Source organism: Egretta garzetta, unplaced genomic scaffold (assembly GCF_000687185.1).
Source record: "Egretta garzetta isolate BGI_Z169 unplaced genomic scaffold, ASM68718v1 scaffold229, whole genome shotgun sequence".
Taxonomy (NCBI): Eukaryota; Metazoa; Chordata; class Aves; order Pelecaniformes; family Ardeidae; genus Egretta; species Egretta garzetta.
This window is the reverse complement of record NW_009270000.1, coordinates 1,350,929-1,378,329: the sequence shown is the minus strand read 5'-3', so window position 1 is coordinate 1,378,329 and position 27,401 is coordinate 1,350,929. Positions and strand designations below refer to the sequence as shown.

Genomic DNA, 27,401 nt, shown 5'->3' with positions numbered 1-27,401 from the left:
AACCAAATAGTGTGGGGCTGGATGTGGGAATTTTGTTTGTGGAAGATGATTATATTTACTGCAAATAGTGTAATGAAGGAAGAATTCTCTGTTCTTTGTATTTCATAAAATAAAAGAGAAGTCATTTGTTCAAAACTAATGGGAGGGGAGCTAATTTTAATGTTGGGTAGAGTTTGCTCTGTGATTAATGCCTATGCCTTTTGAGGCTGTGCGGGTTTTTGAAAGATGGAATTCTAAATTCTGTACTTGTTTTCTCCTGTTTCATTCCATTTTAGCCTCTGTGTTGAGTTCTCAGAAGATAAGTTATAAAAGGCATGTCTGATTAGATGAAACTTCTGTTGAACTGTATTTACTGTGCTTGCAACTGACAAATACCTTTTTTTTTTTTTCCTTTTTTTCTTTTTTTTTTAATAGGATGCAGGACAGAAGAGATTTGGTGCTATTTCCTGTAATATTTGTGGAATGCTTTACACTGCTTCAAATCCAGAGGATGAAACCCAACATCTGCTCTTTCATAACCAGTTCATAAGTGCTGTAAAATATGTGGTAAGAAAACGTTATCTTTTTAAAGACATAAACATTATCTTTTATTTGCTGTGTAGTAGTTACAATTCATATTGCATTAAGTCAGGTTTTAATAGATTAGTATCACAGTAGGCCATGAGAAGTCCACTTTGGGAAATCAATGTTTTTAAGAGCCATGGTAGACATGTTATATGTAATGTATAAAAATATTTAGTAGGATAGTGGTGTTTTATTGCCATTGTATTCTTTCTGTTATAGTTCCTTAATCTTGGGGGGGGTGGGGGATAGTGATAGGAAGACAAAGGAATGTCACTGTTCTGAAAGTGCTAAATACAGGTTTCAGTACAACTGGTATTGCAATGTTTGGCTAAACAGACAGATAAAGAGCTGATTGTACCATTTTTGTAATTGTGTAATCTTAGATGACTTCTAAATTACTTTTTCTTAACTATGTGTAATTTGAAGAGAGGCTGCCTAGGAATCCAGCTGATACAACTTCATAGTATATTGAAACTTTACTGAATTTATAGTGTGATTGTAATCTTTAAATATAAAGTCCAAAGAATTATTCTATAACTTCATTATATGTGCTGTATGTGAGTATATCTCATATTAAAGCTCAGATTGGAGAAATTTTGTACAATTTAAAGTATATTGTAAAATCAGCTACTTCATACTAACAGATATTACAAGACTTACAGGAAATATCTGTTCACATGTCTGAAATCCAGAATAGAATCCACAAAGTCTATTTTCTTTATCACACATGTTACCTTCAGTACTCTACACTCGAGTAGATAAGACCTCCAGGATAACTGAACTGAGGCCACCAATTCATTTCATGTAGGTACCAAATGGCTGTTGGGCTACTCTTAAATCAAGCTCAATTTTATCCCACTGTTTACAAGTATAAAGATATATCTTCATAGCTGAAGTGTTTGAAACCATCTAGTAAATAGTTCTGGTATTTCTTCTGTTCCTGGTTAGTTTTTGCTGAATAATCCAGACATCTTGAAAGATCTCTTCTGATACACATTAGCTACATTGTAGGGTGAGACTGGGCAGAAAGTGTGGTGGAACACAGTACGTTATATTCAGATCTTGAATGTTACTGAAGATGTAGACATAATTTACAGAAGATGGTGTTAGTTGTTTTGGACAGAGCTGGCAGATGAGTTCAGTAGTTACTTAAAGCTGCTATGTTCATGTACGTAGGAAGCTGCACTGAATTTTGAGTATTTTGAAAGTTAAAAGAGCTGAAACTTCTCAGTTGTATATATGTCTAGAGTAACAACATGATTAACGTAAAAGTGAAAGAGCAGACTTCCTTAAACCCATTGTAAATAACTATGTATAAAGTTAGGTATACTTTTAATTTGAGAAAAACTTTTGTTATTCTTTTCTCAGTTGCTTGGCAGCTTTTTAAAACTTCACACGATGTGTACTCAAGTGAATTACTTTGTATTGTCGTTCAGTGAGCAAACAATTCTCTCGGAAATCTTTTAAGACTCTAGTGTTTTGTGAAACTGTGGATGGCTATAGAGCGATGATGTAGATTGGTTATTCTATAACAGAAACCGTAGAGTGAGAGGTGAAGGAAGGACTCTTACGAGGCTTTAAATTCCCTTCTGATTTTTTTTGTCCCTCATAACAATTTGATTGATACTCTGTTTCTGCATGGGTAACTAACTTCTGCCATGATAAATAGATAAGTCTTTAAAACTAGTCATTTGACTCCTCGTCAGTGGTTCTTGGCTGATTGTATTGTGGTAATGTCCGTGACAGAAACATCCTCACCTCCTCTTTGAAAATAATTTGAATTTTAGACAAGCCTTCTTGCCAGTGAATTTGTATACCAGTTCTCTACTTGTTAATTCTTAATCATGCAGAAACACCAGAAGAATGATTGTTTGTTTCTAGTGGGTATTGTTGGGAGGATGGCTTGGAGGTGTGATATGCTTGGTTTCTAGATATTTGTATGTAGTTACTGTGTTGAAACTATAACTACCTACCTTTCCCTGGCAGAAGGTGTTAACTGGACAGTAGCACCATGGGATTAAAAAAAAAATAAATTGTACTAGAGAAGGTCTTGGTAACTTCTAGGTTAGACTTTCTGGTCCAGGAACATCTGGTCTTGTTGACCTTGGTATGTTACTTCATTAGCTCTCCAGATACTCTTTTTTTATGTAGTTAATATATTTGGCATTATTGTTGATTTGGAGGCCATTCTAAGGTATCTTAGAAGCATTTTTCATTCTCTTGTCATTCACATTCTTCATGCCATATGATACAGTTCCAGTCTGACTTGAGAAGACATTTCGCAGTTTTTCTCCCTTTAGAGTGTCTCTTGTTATGTGCCTAGTTTTTCTATTGATGATTCATTTCACACAATGACAAGAAGAAAGCCTATATACATTATCGTGCTAAAGTTTTGTGCTGTGAACTGTGAAAATGGACTTTATTGTTAGTGTCTTGCCCACCTGCACTTAGCTGCCTTGTGGGTTTTTTAAAAGTACCGAGTAGGCAGAAGATAGTTGCATGTAAATAATAAATTTTTTACTGTCTTCAACAAAATATAATTTTGTTTGTTTTTTTTAAGGCCTATCTTGTTTCTTCTCAAAAAAAAATTCTTTTTAGGTCTTTAGAAATTCCATGATGCCCTCAGAAGTAGGACAGGCTAACAAGGAGGTGGTATTGGGATACTTGCTTTGTCATGGATGGCTAATAGAGACAGTAAGGAAATTGTAGGCTTTGTGTGAAGAGAGGAAGTTTGGCAAGTTTTTTAATGACACTTTCTGGATTTGGGAGCAGAAGATTGGCAAGGACTGATACGGGTTTTCTGAAGGGTGCCATTTGCTGTTAATAGGAGCATGCAAACTGAATAAGCAAGAAGGTAAGGTGGTCAAGGATAGTCAAGGAGCAGGAATAGATTAGTGTGTCCCTTACTGCAGACAAATGTAGGCATCTGTCTCACTGTCCTTCTGGTTTCAGACATCTGAAAGTCTCCAGAAAAAAATACACCATTCTAACATGTGCATGCATTGAGCGATGACATATACATCAACTGTTAACTCCAGTGGGATGGATAGCTTTGTGGGATGGATATGTGGTTCAGTTTTATAAAATCCTCTAGCTGTGATACCACACAATATCAATTGTGTGTCCTCTCTGTGATACCATATAATATCAATTTAGTATTTCTGCACAATTCTTCTAAGAGAAAGACATTATTTTTAACGATGTCTTTAAGTTGCAAAGCCAAGTACTTAAGTTAGGAAATGCCTGGGGATTCAGGTGCCTGATGTGAATGCAGTTAACCTGTTTGTATTTCAAGCTCATCCTCTTAGTTAAGAATATCTTGAGCTGAAGAAGGTGGGAGAAGCTGTTATTTGGGCTAATGTCTAATCTGATAAGTTTTAAATAGCTACTCTGCTGTGATTGCATCCAAGCCCATCTCTGAGGTTCGTACAATTTTCAGATCAAAACAAACAAACAAAAAAAGCGACATTTGACTTCTTGGAACATAAGGTTAATAGAATATCGGGATTGAAGATGATGATGAACGTCATGTCATCTTAGAAAGACTTAATGGTTGTCTTGATTTGCATTAATTCCAAAAGTGATACATCTGTGCAATAGAAAACTGCGTAGTATTTCAAATACAGTTCTTACCGTTAGCTATCTTATGTAAGAATCTTAGTTTTAACAGAGGGTAGTATTTAACAGGTACATCCAAGGATCTTAATGTGTTCCACAGCCAAAACCTCATTCTCCATACTACACTCGTGGGAAAGAGAGGCAGAATATCTATAACTTGATGAAGGAGTCAGGAAGAAGAATGCAGGAGACCATTTCTCTGCTACAAATTATCAAGGGTAAAAGGGCACAAAATTTCATACTAAACTTGATTATTAGGGGAAGAGTTCACAAATGTGAAAGAATTGTATAGTATTAGCCACATTTTCCTCGCTACCTTAATATTTTTGAGGAAAAAATGGTATAAGAAAAAAACACCACTGATTTTCATGTATTCGTATTTATTTGGGAAATAGGGAGTACAGACAAGCCACAACGGACATATAGAAAAATACCAGGTTTGCTGTTGTGTTTCCTACTCTTACATAAGAACTTTTAAAACGTGAGGAAACGCCTGGGAAGCAGTCTGTTGTGTCTTCTAGCTTATGCTTTTAAAGGCAAATGTACATCAGATATTATTTTAAGCTACAAGCAGAACATGGTTCATGTGAAACTGAATGCTGAACATTTCGGCTACAGTGCTGTTAATGTTGGAGCCATCTTTCCAGCTGTATTCTACATCATTCATTACATACATGTATAATATCAGGTGAGAGCAACGTACTACACAGTGTAGTTGTAATTACTGTCCATACTATATCATGATGTGACAGCAACTGCTTGTCTGTATTGCACTTTTTTGAATTATTTCTTCCTTTTGTAATTCTATTGCCATTGCACCTTAGTAGCAATCAGAAGCAATCTTTAATCTTGTTTGAATTGGGAGAAAAAGTTAGAGGTAGATTAAAAAGGAGTTAACTGTTCATCACAGAGTTGCCGTATGTTCTCAAACTATTAAAAATGCCAGTAGGATAAATATCCATAACACGGAGGGGAGGAGGGTGTTGCAACAGTTACTACACACCACTGGGCCTCTGTACAGCACCAGCCTGCCCAGTGGCGATTGGGCTCTATGTGCCTTACTGCTGCTGGCTATAGGTAATCTGTTGTTCAGCATAGACTTCCAGTATCACGGAAGGCTGGAAGGATCATGTTCTTTTACTCCAGGCGTTGCAGAACGTGTTATCCTGGTGGGAACCATAGCTTTCCTTTTAACTTCTTTGGTCATCACAAGCAATGTATATCAATGCTTGGGCATCTCCTTCGACAGTAAATAAGTCTTAATGCCCTGAAATAATGTCAGTTAAAAGGAAAAGCAGATTTTCTGACATTGCAGAAGGATATTACAGAGTATGTTGCAGGCATAATGCTTTTGTTTCTTATTGTGGTAGGGTGTTCTTGCCACCTGCCTGAGTTAAGGAGTGCTACTTTAGTTCTTAGCGATTGAGACAAAATACAACGGTCTGCAAGGTGTTTTAATAGTGTTAAAATAGTGGGGTTTTGTTAAAAAAACCCCACGTTAATAGGTGTGTTAAGGAAATCATCTTCAGACTACTTGCAAGATACTGGTAGTAAAGCATGTTTTGTGTGTTGTAGGCATCGAATAGGATCAGTCTCATTTGAAGTTACAGCACATTTTCCTTAACAGCTTTAATGTTAGAATATGAAAGAGCTGTGACCCATCTTGTGTGCTGCTTCCATTTGTCTGGTTTAAAGGAAGCACAGTTTATTCCTTACTAAGACTGAACAATAAGGATGCTGAAGATGCAGATGCTTATGTGAAATGTTAGTTTTTCTTTCTGAAACTCTTAGAGCTGCTTCAATAACAAAGGAATATGACTTTAAAATGTCTTCTCTGATGTAAACCAAAAGAACTAAAAACCTTGGATGAGCTTAGGGTTTGCAGAAACTTTTTGGAAAGCTTCATCTAAAAGATATATTTCTGAATAAATTCCAAAATACATCAATTTAGAAACTACCTCTTCTGTGAAAATGATCGGTCCCCATATTATACTAATCACTTAAGAAAATTATTAGGTAGACAATAATGAAAATAATGAGTTCTAGGTACTAGAGAGTCAATTATTGCATTTTTGTGGAATTATTTTTAGACTTCTGTTAATACACTGTTGCTTAAAAGTCTTAACAGCAGTAAGCTGTTCAGGATCATTTTCTTCCATCAGTTTTCATTTTGTTGGAAATACCTGGCTATTTACCTTAATAGAATACCTTAACTTAAAATTTAAGAGTTGAATTTTCTGCATCAGGCCTGCAACGTTCTGGATGCTTAAATGGTAGTGTTATCAAACACATGGCATTTATCTGCTGAGTGATGGTCACGGTTGGTTTAAAATAGCCTATAGCAAGCTTTTGCAGGGCAAACAGGTAGCCAAAAGGCAGCAAAAGACAAAAAATGGAGAGAGGATGGTGTTTGAAGTTGGAGAGTAGTAATCCTTGCCTGAATTTTTGGATACCTTTTCTAACAGTCTCAAAAGGCATGTCACAATCCCACAAATTACACTTTTCTGCTTACCTGAATACTGTGACACTGCTGTTTACTGCCTGTTGTGTTCAGACCATAATATATATAAATTCAAATAGGATCTTCATTTATGTTGGTATTCAGTGCAACTACTGCTGAGAAGAAAAGCAGGCAGGACTGAAATGGTGTCTGTGTAGCAGCCATTGCCATGCTGGGTGCTAAACTCATACTTAAATAGTTCCAGGGCTACCAGCAAGTAGACAAATTTCTAGAATTGTTCTCTTCTTGTCTTGTTTGGGATAATGGAATAAAATCAGCATGATTAAAATGAGATACAGATCAAGTATTATAATACTTAAGTTTGTCACTTTTTTGTGGTAGTATATATGGCATTCATTCAGTGCCAAATTCCATTGTTTGGTCTTTAGTTGAACATTATTTTATGGGAAGGTACAGATTTCAATGAGAATTATTCCATCAATATTGTTTCTTCAAAGGCTTTTTTATTTAAAGTTGCTTTGAGTAAGACTTGTAGATCAGCCTTTTAAGTGGCTGAAGTTACTTCTGCATTCAGTATTTTTAGGTCCCATCAAAGCAACTTGAGTTCTAATATCTACCAGTCCCATCTTACTAGATTTAAGTGGCTTTTTTGTTTTGTTTTTTTCCATGCAGGTACTGCTCATTATTCACCACGAGTGTGGATCTGAAGAAGAGTTAATTACCTCTATTTTTTTGAGTATGTTTATACTTCAGATACACACAACGTAGCCTCCTTCCCCATTAGGTTCTTAGAAGGTAGTTATAAAATTTTTTCTAGTATCCTTCTTGTGGCTTTAACAGTTATGATCAGTAACAAAATATTCCTTACATTTTGGGCAACTGCATGCCAATCAGTTCACTTAGAACCTCCTGGAGGTCTTTCGCATGCCAAACTTTAAAACTGAGTGTGTATTTGTGGAGGTAACTATGTTAAAAAGAAATCTTTATTAAAACTTAGGGTTTTTCCCATTCACTGGACTTCGGAAAATAAGTATTACATAGGTTTGGAAATCAGTTATGTGAGCTGAGTTTGCTACTTCTCTTTTAACATTCAGTTTGTACTGCAGTCCCGGGGGAAAAAAAATCTAGTTGGGAAATTATAAGACACTTTCACAAATTGTTTCTAGATATAGTTAGGCTATTGTATAAATTACTGTATGAATAAGATCATGTTATATCTGTTGTGCTCATTTTTAAAAAGCTAGCTGAAGTTTCCTTCTCTAGCAAAGCAGCGGCTAAATAGTGTGAAGTCTCTGCATAAGTTCAGTGTCTAGAACATAATGTGCAATTTCTGTTTTTAAAAGTACATTTTGTGTATGGTTTAGATAAGTGTTTGTTTTATTTAGGGTTGGAAAAAGGAGAGAATTTTGGCTGAATATCCTGATGGAAAGATAATAATGGTTCTTCCTGATGACCCAAAGTATGCACTTAAAAAGGTATGGTGAAAAGGACTGGACTTAATGTATATCTCACCTTGTTTGATATTTTAATATAAGTAATGCAAACGTTCATAGGAATTTTGTGTAATTTATGTGTAAGCAGTTGAAGTTGGAATCAAAACTGCAGTGGTTCTGTAGCTTTTTCCACAAACAGGTCAGACATCTCACTCTTACGCACTGCTGCTCAGTTCATAGAGAGGATGGGTTTGAGGAAGAGTGGAAGGCAGGGGTGGGAACAGCATCAACAAGCTGATTTTTTACATTATTTTTAATATACTTGCTGAATGTCTGCCAGATATTTTATGTAATGTAAACTTCCTACTATATTTTTAAAAACTGAAATGTATTGACATTATTACACAGCATGAATACGGCACCATTCTCTAAACAGCTTTTGGAGAAAAACAGATTTAGGTGGAGAGTGGCCTCAGAGTCATGTAGTCCATTCCCATGTCCAAAGCAGGATCAGCTCTGGTTATGATACATCTGACAACTTTCTAAAACTTCTACCACTGGAGGTTTTTCTGACCTCTTCAGACTCTGTTACTGTGCTTCGCTACCTGTAACATGAGGATATTTTCCCTAAATGTCCAACAGAATCTCTGTACTGAAATTTAAGCTCATAAGTGCAAATCATACTGCCATAGCTGTAGAAAACATCCTTCTTTTCCTTTTTGCAACAGTTTTTTTTGTGCCTGAACAAACTCTGATTGGTTCACCTTAAGAAGATTGACAGGATGTGCTGTTTTTTTAGTTTATACTCCGAAGTAATGTTTTATAGAGCTCTTAATCATTGCCATACTCCCCTCTAGACTTTTCCATTTGTGCCATGTCTCACGTCTCTTTTGAAACCCTTTAGCTAAAACCGGGCACAGTACACCAGTGGAGACTTAGAGTGGCAGGGTACTTCGTTGTCTTCCTGGCGAGCCTGTGTTCATACATATTAGTATGTCATTACATTTGTTTTTTCAGTAGCATGGCACTGATTCTGTTTAGCTGGGGATTTGCTGTGACTAATAGGTACTTTTTTACAGTACCACTATTGCAGGATCACAGAATGGTTGAGGTTGGAAGGAACCTCTGGAGGCTGAATGGATGCCCAAGACAGCTCTTTCTGATGGCGTGACTGTAGTGGGTTTTCTTTAGCCTAACATAGAATTTTTTCAAGTTATTGAATTGAAAAGCAACTATAAATTTTCCTTTTACAATATTTAATGCAGATAAGTTTATTTATTAAATTTTGTTTCTCTGGTGGCATTATATTAATTTTAGTACATTCATTGCACATTCATTTTTTACTAAAATGGCTGAAGAAGAAATTACTTAAAATATCTAAGTGAGGTGGAGGATGAGAGGACTGTAGCAAATTAAATAATTTAGGATAGAGCTCTCTGTAGTTCTGTGTGGTTAAAGTTGAGAGAATTTACAACTGTCACCACTGTGGATGACTGACTTCAAGAATAGTTACTTAGTGTTTCAAGTTGGCTAACTGGACTTGTCATTAAAAGACTCGTACCTGAAGGTTAGATGAGAAAGTAGAGAGTAACTGATACCATGCCTTTTAAAAGTTATTTTAAGAGCATTTTTAAACACAATTTTCATTTGATCAGTACTAACTTCATATAGTCATAGCATCAGTAATTCTAGTTTTGCTTTACTAATGTAACTACAACATGCATTAAAGAAGCTTATGCCGTTCAATGCACCACATAGGAAAGGCCACCTTAGTTCTGTCTCCTGTGAGTTGATAGAAGGATGACAGAGGCTGTTTCAGTGCCCAGTTGTAGGTACACGAATCCCACAGTAAAATCCCAGCTCATGCATAATCTTTTGTTTACATTCATGCTGGAGTTTATGTATTTTGTCTAAACTTGCTAATATTAAACAAAATTTTGGTTTTAATTTAAGCTACTCTTTGCAAACCTAATGGAAAAGCAGAAAGCTTGAGGAAAGAGACGAGAGTTATTCATTCCTTTACAACAAATGCATACATTTTCTAGCTGCCTTGGCACTGTGCTTACTATCATCTGCTCAAACCCCTTTATGGATTAGTTCTTTCAAGAGTTAAAAAATAACACATAGAAGCCCTTCAACTAAGCTAGTTTATCTTTTGGCATAGATCTCATTTACTTCTAGAACGTCAGAGTCCACCCTTCGGTTATCTGCATTATCTCATTAGCCTTTGACTAATGGAAGTTTGGAGTTAATGGAAGCTGGCTTATAGGTCTCTACTCTTCATATTTCCAGCCAAGAATTATTTAAGGAACATTTGTGTGGACCGATGTGTTGCAGGTTACTTGGGCTAACCCTTAACTTCTGGAATAGCTTTCAGTGTTCTAGATACCTTTGTGCATTTTTGCAAATCTGTAATTTTTCTGTAAATTTATACAAATGTATGTTTACATGTGTTTCTTATACAGCATTTCAACTTATTTTGACAGGTTGAAGAAATTAGAGAAATGGTAGACAATGACTTGGGATTTCAGCAAGCTCCGCTCATGTGTTACTCTAGAACGAAAACTCTTCTTTTTATTTCTAATGACAAAAAAGTTATCGGCTGTTTAATCGCAGAACATATCCAGTGGGTAAGTGATTGAACTGGAGAAAGGCAATCTGTGCCAGTGCTTAGTGACTGTGTTCTTCAGACATTCTGAAACTATAGAATTACCTCGGAGTTTAAGTCTAGCCATTTAGCAAATAAATATTCTGCGTATGCCTTTTCCACAGAGGACTTTTGGTGGTAGGCCTTTCTGAAACGTAGCTACTCATTTTTGTATAGTTGACACTGAGCTGAGACACATTATGGTGTCATTCTTGGCTCAAACCTGCTCATCTAAGAACTTGCTACAGCTGAAGGGTGGAATTTTTCTTCCTCTGCTATTCTTATGCTAGCTCTGGCTCTCCTCTTGCTTGTTGACAAGCAGATTCAGCTCCCTGTCCGGCAGATATCCAACATGGATGAAAAAGTGGGTACTGTGTAGGATTGAGTTGGGTCACCACGGGGTCAAACATCTCCACAGCAAACAGAAGCAGAGGGCAGAACTCTGCAGTGGAGAGCAGGACAAGAAGTCGTACTGCCGGTTGCAGTACTGAAAACTGATGTCAGAATTTTGTCACGTATTCTGTCCGTTCCCTTGTAAACCGTGGTGTTTCCTGCTGTCCCTTGGGAACAGCAGAAAAGACACAAACCAATCTTAGTCAAAGTCAGAGAAATTTATGTGAACACTTTAATACAGGTGGTAATATGAATGGTATTATTTATTGCTGTTATTTTAAATCAGATAAAGCTTTAGAGAGTTTTTTTGCTTAATGTTTTATCATCTGTTCCAATTTTGAAATTGTTAAGAAAAACTAAGTGAGACACAAATATGCAGTCTTTTTGGTAAGGCATTTTAGCAAGTAAGTATGTTTAGCTGAAATAAATTACACAAGAATTATTTTGCTCAGTCATTAGTGATGCTTTTATAAAGTGACAAGTATTTCTTACATCACCTGCAGGGCTACAGAGTTATAGAAGAGAAGGTTCCAGAAGTCAGTTCGGAAAACGAGAAAGTCATATTTGAAAGACAGAAAGCATGGTGCTGTTCAACTTCTCCAGAACCTGCCATTTGTGGGATTAGTCGAATATGGGTGTTCAGCATGATGCGTCGAAAGAAGGTTGCTTCTCGGATGATAGAGTGTCTTAGGTAATACAAAAAACATGTGTTTTAGACGGAACTCGGTCTGAGACATTTATTGCTTTGTGTGCCTCAGGCTTGTATTTTTAAGCTGCTGGTGATATTGGGGATGTAGATTTGAGCACAAGTTGACAGTTCCAGTATTACGTGCAGTTCAATAACTAACCTCCGTATTCTACAATAGCTTTAATAGAAATCTTTCTGCCAAGTGCAATGGTAATGAGTCACCCTAGCAGACTGCCAGTGAGCTTGGGTAAATTCCTCTGAGGTAATTACGAGTGAAGGAAATGAGACTGTCTTTGGTCAGAGTGTGAGATTACCCAAGTGTTAAGGACTGGGACCTAACTATTGGCTGAATATCCCTTCCTTCGAGGTAGAAAAGGGGAGAGAAGAGATGAATGCACTGAACTATTTGATACAGCCTGGTGGCTTCCAGATGTTTTTTTTTCCCCCCACTTTACTCAGGTTCACTGAGCCTTATGAGATATTGTCAATTTCCATGGAGCTTTAGTAGCTGGTGATGAGTGTATTCAGCTGACTGCTAAGTGCTAGATCCATAACAGGACTCGAGCATCCATGCTACTGTTTAGATCAATTTAAAAAACGTTGAATTTCCAAACCTTAGGTTTCTTCCAGTGACATTTCCTAGAAGTTTAAACGCCTGTTCTGAGTAATGCGAAGAACTACCCCAGTCTTATTACTGCTGGGCTGTCAGGTTTGTGCTAGGTGCCTGGCTAGCCCCATCTTTTTGGAGTTTGTGGCACAGGTACTGCTGTGTCTGCCAGTCCTTGCCCTCTTGGGTATTTGGAGAGCCTGGCAGAATTCTGCTTTACAGAATGCATCTTGCCTGGCTGGTGGGGCTACTAGAAAGTTCTTACCAGATCACGTTCTGCCTGAACTATGGACTGTAAAGCTGTATTCAGATAAGCATATTAACTTGATGATTTGGTTATATTTTTGGCTTATTTTTAACTGTGTGTTCAGTAGCTTCCTGGAAGCTGTTTCTAAAGGAAAGATTTCTTCCCCAAAGTGATGCAGGAGTTGCTCCCTCAGGTACAGCTCTAAAGGATCTTTAGAGTCAATTTTAATGGGTTGCTGTAGCTAGCGAGAAGAGGTCGCAGTTTTCCTCTTTGCTGTGCACTGCATCTTGCCTTTTGCTGTGCTCCGGTGCTTGTTTGGCCTTCCATTAGCTCATTGCTGCATTAGCAGAAAACAGGTTCACCAAAAAGAGCTTTGTGTTATTCTGGTGCTCAGCTGGTTTGTAGAAAGATCTGATGAGCTCTAGAGTTGGCATAAACAAGGGAGCCCAGAAAGTTGCAGAAGGCAAAGGAAAGGAGTGAGACTTGCTTTTTGATGGCAGCAAGCAGTTAGATCTGCTCAGCTGCCGGTGAAACTTCAACCTAAATGCCTTTCGTAGCAGAAGGTGGTTTGAATGGGATGATTCTGGTAGCCAGTTAAATCCTGACTCCAAAATATGGAAGGCATCCTAGCAGAGTGTTAAGTCCATTTTGAGAATGTCTGCCCTGTTTCACTTGAGCTATCGCAGCTGACCTGGAGTCGCAAAAACCCCGTCAGACAATCTTAACCTTGCAAAACCATCTTCCTAAATACACTCAAGAGAAGGGAATAAAGCTGATAATTAAAAAGGATTCTGTTCCTATTGTCTTTTCCTCAAGATTTAATGGAGATGTCCATATGATCGAAGTTCATACTTGCTCTGCAAGTACACGCGAGTTTATTTTATAGGAATTAAAAACCTCAACTTTAATGGGAGTTTCTTCTGTTCCCAAGGATAAACGTTACCTGCTCCTTCCCCTGATCGAGGTCCTAAAGCCGGAGATCAGTTTTCTAAATTTGCTCCCATAGCCACCCAGAAAAGCACAATGGTAGCCCTCGCTTCTCTCCTCTTTCTTCAAATAAGAATAAAACATGCATAAAATATTTTCATGAAGAAGTTAAGCCAGTTGACTTTTCGTACAGTTATTACTGAAAGCGTATCACCTATGAATCACGCCTTGAGGTTGTGTTTTTAGATGTTCTAAAGTAACCCAAGATGTGCTGTCATCCCAGTGTCAAATGTCTTTTTCAAACCAGGAACTTGAAATTTCATCGGGGCCTTTCAGCCCCCTCTGTAAGCACCCTAACTTGTTTGTTGCTCGTGTTTCCATTCCCAGCGACTGTAGTCATAGTCCTGGCAGTCTCTTTTCTGTGAAGAAATAGTTGGAATGAATTCAAACCTTTCTTTTTTTTTAAAACTGAAATTGAACTCTTGATGCAACTCATAAGCAATTGTACGAACGTTTCTTCTAAAATACCAAAACCTTGTAGAACCCCTGCTAGAACGAGTGATCCTCCTTGCCGTTCGGAAGGAGGAGATCGATCACATACACACGGCTATCTCCTCTGAAGAGAGCTTCTTCCTTTTCAGTGTCCGTGCCACTTAATGGTTTGTGGCCCAGGAGCGTAAATACTCTTGCATTATTCCCTGAGGGTAATTTTTTTTTCTTTTCTTTTTTTTTCTTCTCTCCCCTCCCCCCCCCTTTAAACAGGAGCAACTTCATATATGGCTCATACTTAAGCAAAGAAGAAATCGCTTTCTCTGACCCCACTCCTGACGGAAAACTCTTTGCAACGCAGTACTGTGGCACCGGCCAGTTCCTGGTATACAACTTCCTCAATGGACAGCACCAGACTTAACCGCTCCCGAAGGAATTCCGTTTTTATTGGGAGACTTCTGCCAAAACGTACTGAGTGGGTGCAGACCTTCAGCAGAAGCCAGGGCCATTTTTACTACAGTGAACTCAGGACTGGTAACAACCGACAGGTTGTACTATTTTATTAAAATTGTAAACAATGCAGTAATAGGCTAACTTTGTTTTTTTAAAAGAAAGATATTTTATTAACTTTTACAGAAGTTTGATTGTATTTTATCTAGTTAGTCATGTTTACATGCAGCAGAAAATTGTTCATAGTGGACTGTAAACTAATGCAAAGACTCTAGTCTCACTGACGAGTACGTGCTGAAGTTCTTAACGTGGTGATATACCAGTGCCTCCCGGGAGCGGAGCGCTGGTCTCCTGCCGGCAGTTCCGGCCGCTGGGCGAGGCCCCTGGCGCTTGCTGGCTGGCAGAGCTGGAGGCTGTGCTCGGCTGCATCGCGGCAGGGGGCGTTACGGTGCGGTCCTCCTGGGGGTAACCCTCACAGGCTCTACGGTGGCTTCTGGGGCGAGGTCCCTACGCTGCGAGGCGTATGGAGCCCTACTGGGTGTCAGCGGCGGCCGAAACGTGTTCTGCCCCCATCCCCTTCTCCCCCAGGTCAGTGTAGAGTGAAAGGCGGAACGCAACCCCCGAGGAGCGGTGTACTCGTCACTTCCAGTGCTGTACTGGGTATATACCTTTGTTAGCGGACTTCACTTTGATACTTGTCACTCCTTCCTAAAGCTCTCCTCTTTTAAAGGGTTTGTATGTTGAAAAACTGCTGTGGCCTTTCTTGATCTGTACATAATGTAGATAGGTTAAAAATAAAATACTTGATAGCTTTTCTAAAGTTACTCTGCATTGACGCTAAGTGTGAATGAGTCTGCAGCGCGTTTCATACTGTTGCGGGTGAAATACTGCAGCCTGTGTTTGGCAGCAGTCTCTGGAGGCCACAGTCGCTGCGTTCCTACCTGCGGGGGCCAGAATTCCCTCTGTGACAGCACCTTTGGATCAGCTTCCCAGTAGCTCCGGATCAATACCCTCCGGGTGCAGGCTTTACGCTGAGGTGAGAGGTGATGCTGTCAGCCTCGCATAGTAGCTTAAAACCCTAATAGGGGCAAGATTTAATTAAATTTAAACTTACTTACGGTTTAATTTGGGAACTTAGGCGCAGTTAAGATAAGCTTGTTTGCATCGTGCTGTCCTTGCCTTGGTCTAGAGCTAAAGCAAAGAGCTCGCACCACCTCCGGAATGTTACTCGGAGTGCCTCAAACAGAGGTAGCTGAACGGTGCTGAATGCTGGGCTGTAGGGGCTGTCGTTCCCAAGCTGCAGCTTGTTATTTTCAAGGGGATCGTGAGCAGCCTGTGAAGGGCTCTGTCGCAGAAGTGGTGCGGGCTCACAGAAGAGGTAAAGGTGATCCCCTCCGGTGGGCTCGGAAAGCGGGAAGTGCCGGGGGGCTTCTGCTGTGCTTAAGTTCTTGCCTGAACAATACTGAAGCGCGGCCAGACCAAGCCCTGTTTTTCAACTGCTGACACTTGGGGGGGTGGTGTGTGTGTTAAATTTGGCATTTACAGCTCGTGTCCCTCGTGTCTGCCTGAAACAGAGCTACTCCCCCAGAGCCCAAGCACCCAGAAGGAGCTGGAAGGCTGGCAGCACACCACGCCAACGCTTCCCAAAACCAGCGAGCGGGGGTCTCTCCGGGGCAGGCACTGCTGCGTCTGGTGAGAGCGAGAGCGAGCGTCCTGGGCAACGCGGCGGTTAAGAGAGGCAGGCTTACAGGGTAACTTAATATATTCAAATTTAATGAAAGCACATTATAAACATACCATAGCCACGACTTCAGACAGTTTCAGTTCATAAACAATAACATGAGGTAGACTGACTAGTGAAGCTAAATTCACCAAGTTTTTGGTTAAGAAAACTTTACACTAGGAAAGCAACACTTTAACCCTCTTCCGAAAGTCACAAAAAGCAATTACATAAGTTAAGCAAAAAAAAAAAAAAAAAAAAAAAAAGCCTCTGCATATGATTCTTTAAATCGTAGTTTACATTCAGATTTAACCTGTGAATAGACAAGAACATCTACAGGTAAAATGTGATGCTGGCCAAGTTAATACATTCATAAGAATGGCCTTGGTGGTGAGGCTGAAACCCAAACCGGAACAGCAGTAATCCAGATGTCCAGTAACAGTCTCCTTCCCAGGAATTCCCAGGCTGCCAGATAAAGCGTTTCAGTGGGACAGGCCTACACCTGCTGAGCTGGTTCGGGACGCTCTGGCCAGAGTGGTACCGAAGCTCCTTGCTGCCGCACGGGAGAGAGGTAAGGAACTGGGTTTACCATTATTTGGGAAAGGCAGGCAGAGACGCTGACTTTCTGACTGCGTTCTCAGCCCCCGGGGCAGCTCTGCACTGCTCCACCGGCGGGCTGCCTCCTCAGCGCAGTCTCAGCACCTGGGATTTTAAGAACTTAGTGCAAACATCAAACACGCAAACGAAAAGGAAACGGTTTTTGAACACCTAAGACCTGAAACTTCTACACCAGCCTAAGCCTCAGGGTTGGCCTTAAGCCCTACTGGTGAAACCAGAACCACCGGAATACATTCCGGTGCCTATCAAAAGCTTCAAGAAGCATCTTCGATATCCCTACTCCTTCCAAGTGTTAAAATAGATAAGGCAGGTTGTGTCTGAAGGAAAATAAAAAATAAATTCACAGAAATGGGTTGTTTGTCTGAAACTTGCTAAATTTACAGCATCAGAGTTGCGCTACATCAACACAGACATATGCAAACCATTTGCCTTTAGCCTCCGTCGAATATATTACGTTTTTCATCTGTAAACATCTGTCTTCAGAAGATAAAAAAAAAAAAAAAAAAAAAGTTGCTTAATTAACACTATGCCTTAAAAATAAAACACAGCTTTGGCAGGTCCTGCTCCAGCGACTTGCAGGTCAAGTATAAGGTTGTGTTAATTTCATTGCTTTTTGGGGAGCAAATCGATATTCCCAAATCACTTTTAAGATCAACGCTGCGCTTTTCTTTCTAATAACAGGGTCACAATGTGCAGGAAGATTATTATTTTTATTTTTTTTTTGGTATGGAAACCTCCTTGGGGTCACCCACGCTAACTGTGTGCGTAGGACAGAGTCCCGCTACGCTTTAACCCTGGCAACCAAAAGCTACTGCACCGACTTCCTTCCGGAACAGCCCAACACGCGCCTCTAAGTAGAACCATGCCCGACCACCGCTACAACCAGTAGGTACAGAGGCCGGTTCATCAAAATAAAGGGCTGACTATGTTCAGTGATGCAGTCGAGGCTTCTGGAGGGAGTCTCTCCTGCGCTGTCCCAGCCCCCGGGACTCCTTCCCCGCTCCCCCCCCCTGCAGCTGCTGTAAAACACCTCCTGTTTCACTTGGACACACGTTTTTCACTTTTTTTCCCCTCTCAAATCCCACTCAGGCAGCGTTGCCGTCCTGTGCGGTGTTTTGGTATGCTGAGTCACCTATGGGTCTGACGGGACGGGCCTAAGCTCAGCGCTGCAGCCGACTGGAGTTGAGTGAAAAGGACACCCAGCGTCAGCTGCCGGCGGCCCACCACCACGGCACCGGGCCGGCAGCGCGACTCGCTTCCATCGGCAAAGGAGGACGGGCCGCGGGGCTTCAAAGCTCTGACGAGAGGGAGAAACCCCGGGTGTTTTGCGGGCAAGTCCTTCTGCCCTCTAACCGAAGCGAAAGCATCCAGGAGAAGCCGCCTGCTTCGTCCCTGGAGCCGAGGAGGAGGAGGTACCTCACGGGTGAAATAAGGGTGCGGGGGGAGCCGGGGTGCACAGTGCCTGCCGCGCGTTTGCCGATTTGTTCAGGTTTAAGTAGTAAACTTTGAACGCCTGTGGAAATTTTGCCAAAGACAGTTTCAGTACATACACAATTACAAATTTTAAACTAACACTGCACAGAGAACAAGGCTATTCCTTTTAATACAAATAGCTACGTTAGTTTCAAACCCCTGAGTATTCCTGTACCACGGTACAGAGCTGAAGAGACACACGGCGGGCTCTCCTCCACACATCTTCCGTAAATTCCACGTGCTGGGCTGTGTTTCGTGTAACACGTTCACGCTAGCAGCCGCCGAGAGCAGCTTCTTCCTCTAGCTCGGCTAAATATAAAAAGAATTCTTCTCCAACCAAATTACGTCCTCTTCCCAGCTCCCACAGCTTGCTCGGCTGTGCAGTTAGTGCCGACGGTTGTGACTGACGTGAAAATAACTTGAATCCAGGATCCTTTAAGTCGTAACTGATGTGGTAATTTTATCCCTAGGAATGAAGCCTACTTCAGAATTGGGGGGAATCCTTCAGAGCAGTCTAGATAAATATTGGTTGCACTTTGCTCCACAGTGATTGTACTTTTTAAAAAAACCCAAGTAGTTAGTTTGTTGTTTTTTTTTTTTCTTTGTTAGCGGTGTCTTTGCAAAGCTTATATATGGCGTCCAGTAAGAAAATAGAGTGGTTTGTCGTCACTACTGTTAGCAGTTTGAAACTCATCCCGAAGTCGGAACTGCCACTCGTCCTCCAACTCCAAGCGGACTATTGTCTGCCGCAACGAGCTTCTGTCTTGACATATGACGCACAGGGTGGCACCTGCAATTTAAAAACACATTAGATTCAACAGTGCAGTAACAACACTGCTATTTCCTTCCTTCATTTTCCAAAGATATTTTAAAGAAACCTCTGCTATTGCGTAGGGCCTATCATCAGCAGCCGGCCCGGCTAGGCTCGGGTCAGCCCCGGGACCGAGGCACGCGTGTCCATTTGCAGGGAGAAGCAAGCGTGGTGTGGGGTCCGCTCTGCAGCACGGGTGTTGGTATCACCAAGCGTAGCAAGGAGTATGTTGACGTGAATCAAAGATCTTTAAATTATCCTACTGATAATTATGCCAACAGAATAAAGCCTACTTTTTTTTTTTTTGGTTTGTGGGACATTTTGGTTTGTACAAGGTCAATGAGGAAACTCTACTAAGCCAAACCACAGTGAGTCCCCCAGCTGACTCCTGAGAAAGTCTGCTGTAACTTCCCTTAAGTATGGGAGCGCTTCCCCTTGGTAAAGCACTGTAAGAGGAATAATAAACCAACTCCCTAATTTCTCTGGCTTAACAAACGTGCAAGCTTCCTTCCACCGGGCGTTACCAGGCTGTGCAGCCATTTAATGAGCAGGGGAGCCGCACACCTTCAGGGCTTCCTCTGTTCTGTGCTGCAGCCCATGCACTGACATGATTTGGGCAGGGGCAGGCCCTTCCTACCAGGCATCCATTGCCCATTTTTGTGAAGAAACCGCCCCTTGCCCAAGCAACACTTATTACCAACAGGAACGGAAGTCTTACACACTTCCTCAAGAAACAGGCTGTGAATTTCTTTTGAAAAGAATAGCAGCACTAACTGTGAAAATAACGGAGCTGTTCCATGAAGCTGCTTATTCCTCTACCTTTTCCTTCCTGCTGTTACTCGGCAGGAAAGCACCCGGCATGCCCAGCCGAGCAATGAGATTACCTTTCAGGAACCTGAAACGCTTGAGGAGGTCTGCACCAACGAAGGAGTCGCAGAGATAGAGCAGAAGTCCACTGAAGAACACCCCTTCGCAGTTGACGTTGACCGAGTGCGGGCGGGAACTAATATAGCAGATAGCCACCTGAAACAGAAGGGGAAAAGAAAGGAAGCACTTCCGTGCTAGGAAATTGCCTAAGTAAAAGACTTTAAGTGGAACGGAATCTAGGTTAGTGACAACAGGCGAGTCAGCTGGTGCTGGTAAAAACGCAATCCAACGAAAACACGGTATTGAGCAAACTCCCCCTAGGAAATAACCCGTGGGACAAACTTCTAGATTCGGATTTGGTCACCAAGCCTGCAATACGTCATTTCAGGGCTCTCCGTAATTCAGTTGGATTTTCTGCTTCTCTGTGAATTTCCTGCTTGTAACGACTTAAGATTATTTGGGTTGTTCTAATCAGGATATATTTGTCAAACACAGTAAGCAATTCCACAAGTAGTGAAACCACTGAAGCTTGAGCTCCTCTGTGCTGGTGCACATCTTCTCTTGCCAACGGCAAGCCTCAGCTAAGTGGTTCCCGGCACTGGGGCTCTCCTGTGTTTCAGTGCCGTGATGGCTGTTCTGTCGCAAAGGGTTTCTTCTCTGTCTTGCCACAGACCTCCATAAAATAATTTGTCAGAACAAAACCCTTGTTAGATTTTTCACCCTGCTTCGGACCCAGTTCAAACTGACCAATGGGTTCAAAAATTCCCATCTCCCTACCTACAGGCATCTAAGACATCCTGGCAAAAAGCTAGTTTCCCTAGAAACCTGGCTTCATAACAAGAAATGCATCTAAAAAGAGAGCTGCATTGCAAAGGATGAGCTTCGGCCGTCAGTGAAGCAAGCCACCAGGCAAGGGTCGTATCAGAAACTCTCTCAGCCACAACAAGTTCGCTGCAAGGGCAAATCAAACACAGATAATAAAAAGCAGTACGATAGGGCAATGATCTAAAAAAAGCTGTGGATAGGTTTTGTACAGACTGTGCAGCACACCGAGTTCTGTCAAGAATGGCATCGCTTTTGGATTTTTGCTTCATATGAAATATTATTTCAGACGGGCGTGCCCGATTCCTTTGTAAATCACATCAACCCGTCACAGACCTCTGGTCTCTACCCACAGCAGTCAGCCAGGAGGCTGCACCACCAGCTCTTCTGGCGGAGTTGGTCCTTTAGCTCCAACAGCAAAGTCTCGCTGTTTGAGACCGAAGTCTTCAAACGCTACCCTTGATACTGAGGGTTCATGAAAGAGGGGGTTTTCAACACAAGAAAGACGCTGAAGTAAAGGTTTGCATTTACTCGTCCCCATTATCCCTGCAAACATCTTGTACCTCGAGCCCGATGTTCAGGTAGCAGTCAATGGCCAACACCGGGTTCTTGAAGTTATGAATGGCCTTCGGGAAGAGTTTGTACGTCGCATGTTGAAGGAATTTCTCCAGGAGGAACTGAGAGGGGGCTGCCAACAATGTATGCTCGCTGTCAGGGGCACAGACGTACTGAAGAGGCATTATTGGTGCCAGGCTGTCCGACACCTGCAATGACACCAAGGGGAGCCCCTTTTAACCCACCTAATCAGTCTATCATCTTCTCTGCAGGAGCTCCTCCAGCTGGGGAAGGGATCACCATGACAGGGCAGGAGGAGAGAGAAAGCTGGGGGAAAGGATCAAAAATCCCCACTCGATTTTACACCACAGCACAGAAATACATGAATTTCTTGTGCTGTGGTTGCTAAGTACTTCTGTGGGTATCTGCTCGCCTGAAGAAGGGACATAAACCAGGGAGGCCAAATTGTCACAAATGCCCTTCATCCTGCCTTACTCCTGGACAGTACAGGGAATGACATCCTCCTTGTCTGGAGTCATCCACAGAAAACGTTTTCTATGGAGTTTTCTCATAGGCCGGTCCGTCACTACCGATTCCACTGCAACCACAAGACAAGGAAGATTCAGAAAATGACCTCCCAAAATACTCAAATCCGGGGTTTAGTCAGTTAAATCTGAAATACAGGGGTGAGTTTTTAAAAGAGGGATGGCGTGGGATGTGTTTAAAACCACCAGGAACACAAATGATAAGATTCCAAGATTAAAACACTCAACCCTTTGAAATACGCCTCCATTTAAAGCCGGTGCAGGTGTAACGTACTCTGTATAAAACACTCGGCAAACCCACATCATTTTTGTAAGTGCTTGGATTTCCCAGGTGGATTTCAGAAGGTTGCAATTTTCAGTGCCTTCCCTCAGGCCTCTCCCTTTTGTCAGCAAGCGCAAGGCCTGAAAGTCATCACAAACCAGCGAACGCTGGAAACTCGTGGCTGTGACAGAGTTATTAAAGCTAGTCCAGTACAACTCGCCTGCTTTTGGTCAGAGAGTGTGTCTGTCTGCAAATCCTTCCTCCGTCAGCGATACCAGTGAACAGCTAAACCAAACTCTTTCCAATCCCAGTCCACCTTCTAATAGATCAGGAGGATTATAGTTAGTAATTTATAATTAGCAAAATCTTTATTATTTTCTGTTTCTGATATGGCAGCCCTACCATGGAGTAGGCCATGAATGTCAAATAAGCACTAAATAAATCTGAAGGGCTAGAGAATCCCTTACTGCTAGGGGAAATAGGTCCTGATATTACCCTTTACGTAGGACGTATACATCCACACTCACCGTGATTTTTGGCTTAACGACAAAGTCCTTTTGTCCTCCAACCTGAATATGCTTCTTCATGACGCTGAAGTTGTTGAAGCGGCAGATGAGCAGGCCGCTGCTGTTCGTCCGCAGATTGAAATCTACATCTTCACAGAAATACCTGGACGTTAAACACAAGATCACTAAACCGGCTGTGTGGCTGCTGTGCCTGCGCAGGCACTCACGCACCTGCTGCTGAAACGCACCGCAATGGCGCTCAGCAGAGACTTTTGGAGATCTTTATTTTTCAGTGCATCTGTGTGTTTCTTCCCCATACCAAGTCTGGTGAGCCCTCTTGTCCTTATCACGTACTGGCATCAATAGTTTCTTCCTTGCCCTTTCCTTTTTTAAATTATTTTTAGGTGTGTATATATATATAAATATATAATACATATATATAAAATACATATATATTTTAGAACTGAGAGAAGCTCTGCAGTGACCAACCTCCATTTCTGAACAAGCCAGTTCCATATGACATATTTTTTGATGAACTGGAATCAGGGGATAACTGTGGCTTTGACAAGTATTTGGCCAGGGGAGACAAAGCAGCTGAGAAGACACGTTTATCCCGTGCTATTTACGATGTAATTGCTCACTTCTGTAGGCTGATTCCCATCTCATGATTCAACCAGTGGGAGAATGTGAAATCAAGAGCTCTGGAAGCCACACCAGGCCCCAGCTTGCACTGACAGGCTACAATTCCTCACCCAAATACACGGGATCCCTGAAAACAGCAGCAGGAGACCAGGGTGAGAGTCCTGGCAGAGACTGGTGGCCGGCAGAGACAGGGTTTGTTCTAAACCCGCTTGGCCGGGGAGAGGGGGAAGTGGATACTGCTTCAGTCTGTGATGAAAACTAGAGGTGAAACCCCACGATAACCGTGCTTTACTGCAGATGCTCTAGGATGGAGTTAGGTGCGGAGGAGGGGGGAAAAAGGGAAGGAAATACTGGAAAGTTGTTTGTTCATCTGTTTCTACTGCAAACCCAAGCAGCAACCAGGACAGCTGACCCTGAAGGAATCCCTCCTCATGGCATTTGATGTAGCAGTGGCGCAGCCATTACCTATACTTTTGTTCCTGCCTCTTACAGAGGTGCTCTGGAAGCTCCACACTTTCTTCTATTTTTGGTCTCACAGTTACTTTTTTCTCCTGATGTTTCTTCTTTCCCCCCTGCCTTTTCAGTCCTCTGTAGCCCTCCCTCACCCTTGCCTTGCGGTCTGTCTCTCCCCATTCTTTTGGCTGATGGTAAGTTTATTTTGATACTTTATTCATTCAGATGCAGCATATATCACCCTGTGTTTTGTTTTTGCAATTGTGTGCTTGTTACCTTACACAGGATCCTCCTATTTATCATGACAGCATTTAGAAATATGGTGACAAGATTCTTATCATGCCAGCATCTTATTTTGCCTACACATATATATATATTGCCTACCTGTTTAGATCATATTGCACGTTCTGGGTCAGGTCTATGTTGAGCAGTATCAAATCACGCACGTGGCACCTGGAGAACGGAGCCTTCGCTTTCCTGGCGTTCAGCTTGCTGTTCCATTTCTGAACACCCAGTATTGCATAATGAACAATTTTGGGGGTGGCTTCAATGTGTTGGAGGACACTCTTCAGAGACACATTCTTGCTGGAACCCCCAGGCTCCAGGGACTGGCTGCAAAATGTGATTGTACACAACATATAAACATGGCTTATTGTTTTTATATAACATGCACCGCATATTTATGCACATATATGAGTATATGAAGGAAAAAGAAATTCCATTAACAATTGAGATGCTTTAAAAATATATACATGAACACAGGCTTTTTAAACCACAGCCAACTAATCTTATCCCATCAATTTAGTCATCACAAGAAAATTGGCCTTTCAGCAGAATAAGGTCTTACAAAGCAATTTAGAAAGGGAGAAGGAGTCGCCTTATGCACCATTTCTGGAAGGCTATTTTCTCTGTACTGGACAGCTAAGCACTGAGAAGAGCAAGAGCTTAATGCCTTCTAAAAAGCTGAAGTTCCCAAAATAAACTGTTTTCATTGAGAAACATAAATTGAATCAAAACAATTCAGGGAAGTAACATATTGAGAAATCATTCAAATAGTCACTAAAAGCAAGAGTGGCTTTAGGCAAAGAACAAGCACCAGCAGAGGTTTGTTGCTGGTACTGACTTTGGGACACGGATGCAAGGGTAGAGGTGGAAGTGCGTGGCGTCCACTTCCAGGTGGAAGTGTTTGACAGCAGGAGGTTGGATGCTGGTGGTCAACAAGACCTACTGCTACCTTCTTCCTACTGCTCCGAGTAACAGAGCTGATTTTTTGCGTTTTAGACAATACATCTAATGTCCAAGTATACAGTTCCTGGGCTCTCTGAATAATAATTGAGTGAATAATGGCCTCTGTGAGGCCCTTTGAACAGGCAGCCTGGTGTTATTACATCAAAGCTGCTGCTGAAAGCTGCTTTTGCATAGCAGTATTTCAAGGATGTCACCAGCAGCTCCAGCTGCCCAACTTTTCCAGTTGCCTGGTCTTTCATACCCCGTCAGATGCTAGAGATGAGCCTACTCCGCCAGCGTGCTGCTGTCTGTGCCAGATCAGCGCAGGGCCCCCAGCGCCGGGTGGCTGCTTACCTCGACTGCTCATGGACACTGTGCATGTTCCACAAGACGCAGGAGTCGTCCATGACCACGATGAATGGCCACACGCACTGGCGCTTGACTCCCAGTTCCTCCAAGCGGTTTCGTTCCAGTTCTAGATTGTGGTAGGAAAGTTCCTTAATAAGAAACCTGGCAGCACCTGAGAAAATACCATGAAGACGACATACAGGGATCTTTATTAGACTTTATCACTCTCTCTTCCCAGAGAAAGGCTACATGAACGTCTGCAGTCAGTACCCTTTATGAACTTAGTGCTTGTAACATCTTAGTTTAAAAATAAATCAGTAAGTCCCTTTTTTAGTGTGAGTAAATCTAAAAGGCAGGTACCAAGAAGACCAGACCTTTTAAGAGGCTCTGCAGAACACGATTTTGTGAGCATTAATAAAGTAACTTGAACCAAGAAGGGGCTGAGATTCTAAAACTGAAGCTACTTAAAACTTCTGGCAGGAAAAACTCCACATCCATGAAAATGAAGTCCAGAGTTCAAGCCCCCGGTGTTCAGCTGCAGTTAATACTTAGCTTCAGCTAACTAAAATAGTTGCAATTTGAAAAATCACGTGTAAAACCTCTAGAATGAACACTCGAGAATGAGTCTATAGAATGCCCTATAAAACATCCAGTTTTAAACTGAGGAGGCAGTGATCAATACAAACATATATTCCATGCCCCTAACAGCAGCTCCTACACATCGTATTTTGCACAGATATTGCTGCTATCATCACAGCACGGATGTGAGGAGCTGCTGCAATGTTTCCTTCAACATGATCCACGTTGTCCAACATGGATTTTGGTAACTTCACAGTAATGCACTGATGGTGTTTCTTACCAACGCCAGCGTTGTTGAACATGCCTGGCAGGACAAGCATGATGTGGTTGGGCCAGTATTTACGGTAGAGCGGCATTTCATACTCCTTGACTACAAGGAGGTGAAGGTGGCTGATGCCTTCCATGGCGTGGTAGAGGTTCAAGAGGCCATGTTCATGACGTCCACTCGATGGAGTGAAGATGGGACTCTTGACTGCATTCAAATTCTGCTGGAACAGGAGATATTTTGGCAACTTTAGGTAAAAAGCAGGTTATTCCCAGTAAGATTTTTATTTATTCCTTGTTTATACTGGATTTTAAGGTTATCGATCATTTCAACACATATGAGCTGGACACTAGGAATGCAAAATGGGATGATTGTCCTCAAAAACTCCAGTTCTGAGGACAGTCGGGCAAGAATAACGCAAAGGACTTTACAACAAAAAAGAAAACAGAAAAAAAACCCGAGCCAACCGCCACTGACTTACAAATGTATGTCAAGTTGGCTGCATTCAGCACATGTAGTCAGCAGATGGGTAAGAGCAGCACACGCACCTTGTCAGAAACGAGTGGGAGACGCATGCTTTCGAGATGTTTTCCCTGCTTGCTGAAGACAAAATGGTTCTCTTTGGACTTGGGGATTATAAAATGCAGTTGAACCTCTTCTCCTAGCATCGAGGATGAAAACGTGAATGCGTGCAGAGTGGAGTCAGATATCTGTATGTAACGAAAAAAGTGGAAGAAAGATTTGCAAGCAGGTAACCCATAAGGAGTACATGGCCACCTGCTGCTGCAGTCACAGTACTGGAAGGCACCAGAGAAGAACATCCAAAACATTCTCTTGCAGTAACTGAAGTTAACTCCAGTATATTCTCATTTTCCTCTACCATAAGCCACATTACTTAGGCATGTAACTTGCCTTGCTATTAAAACAATCGACTTTCTGTTCCAGTAACTATCTTTGGCCCAGCTGGCCTCCTCTCAAGTCCACGTGAGCTGGAAATTATTTATCAATATTTATAAGAAGAAGTGAAAAACCATATACACTAGGAAGCAAACCATCCAAATAGATTTTCCCAGAAGATTCAAAGAGCAGTGTAGCATGTGGGTGCGCCTCTGCAGCAGCAGGCACTGCCATGCAGACACCTCAGCAGCGGCGTGGCTGGGCTAGGGGGGTGGTTTTCTCGCTGA

The 27,401-nt window shown here is 41.7% G+C and overlaps 2 protein-coding genes across 9 annotated transcripts in view; one reads left to right on the top strand and one right to left on the bottom strand.

The window, feature by feature from the left end:
* Positions 1-16,815, top strand: part of ESCO1 (establishment of sister chromatid cohesion N-acetyltransferase 1) — a 35,084-nt gene extending 18,269 nt beyond the window's left edge. For 2 of the 8 annotated variants that reach the window (XM_009647643.2, XM_035902995.1), the window contains exons 8-12: positions 415-546; positions 8,029-8,118; positions 10,563-10,706; positions 11,620-11,807; positions 14,348-15,403. In XM_009647643.2, the coding sequence (XP_009645938.1) occupies positions 415-546; positions 8,029-8,118; positions 10,563-10,706; positions 11,620-11,807; positions 14,348-14,495 (702 nt within the window). In that variant the 3' untranslated portion in view covers positions 14,496-15,403. The other 6 variants (XR_004843154.1, XR_004843153.1, XM_035902999.1 and 3 more) reach the window with 6 other exon arrangements.
* Positions 16,816-18,479: 1,664 nt separating this feature from the next.
* The window catches only part of GREB1L (GREB1 like retinoic acid receptor coactivator), a 64,211-nt gene continuing 55,289 nt past the window's right edge, over positions 18,480-27,401 (bottom strand). The window contains exons 24-31 of the mRNA XM_035902993.1: positions 26,766-26,927; positions 26,233-26,437; positions 25,380-25,545; positions 24,183-24,410; positions 22,725-22,866; positions 21,399-21,599; positions 20,031-20,169; positions 18,480-19,125 (exon numbers count right to left, since the gene is read on the bottom strand). Coding sequence (XP_035758886.1) covers positions 18,962-19,125; positions 20,031-20,169; positions 21,399-21,599; positions 22,725-22,866; positions 24,183-24,410; positions 25,380-25,545; positions 26,233-26,437; positions 26,766-26,927 — 1,407 coding nt within the window. The 3' untranslated portion in view covers positions 18,480-18,961. The remainder of the gene's footprint in view (positions 19,126-20,030; positions 20,170-21,398; positions 21,600-22,724; positions 22,867-24,182; positions 24,411-25,379; positions 25,546-26,232; positions 26,438-26,765; positions 26,928-27,401) is intronic.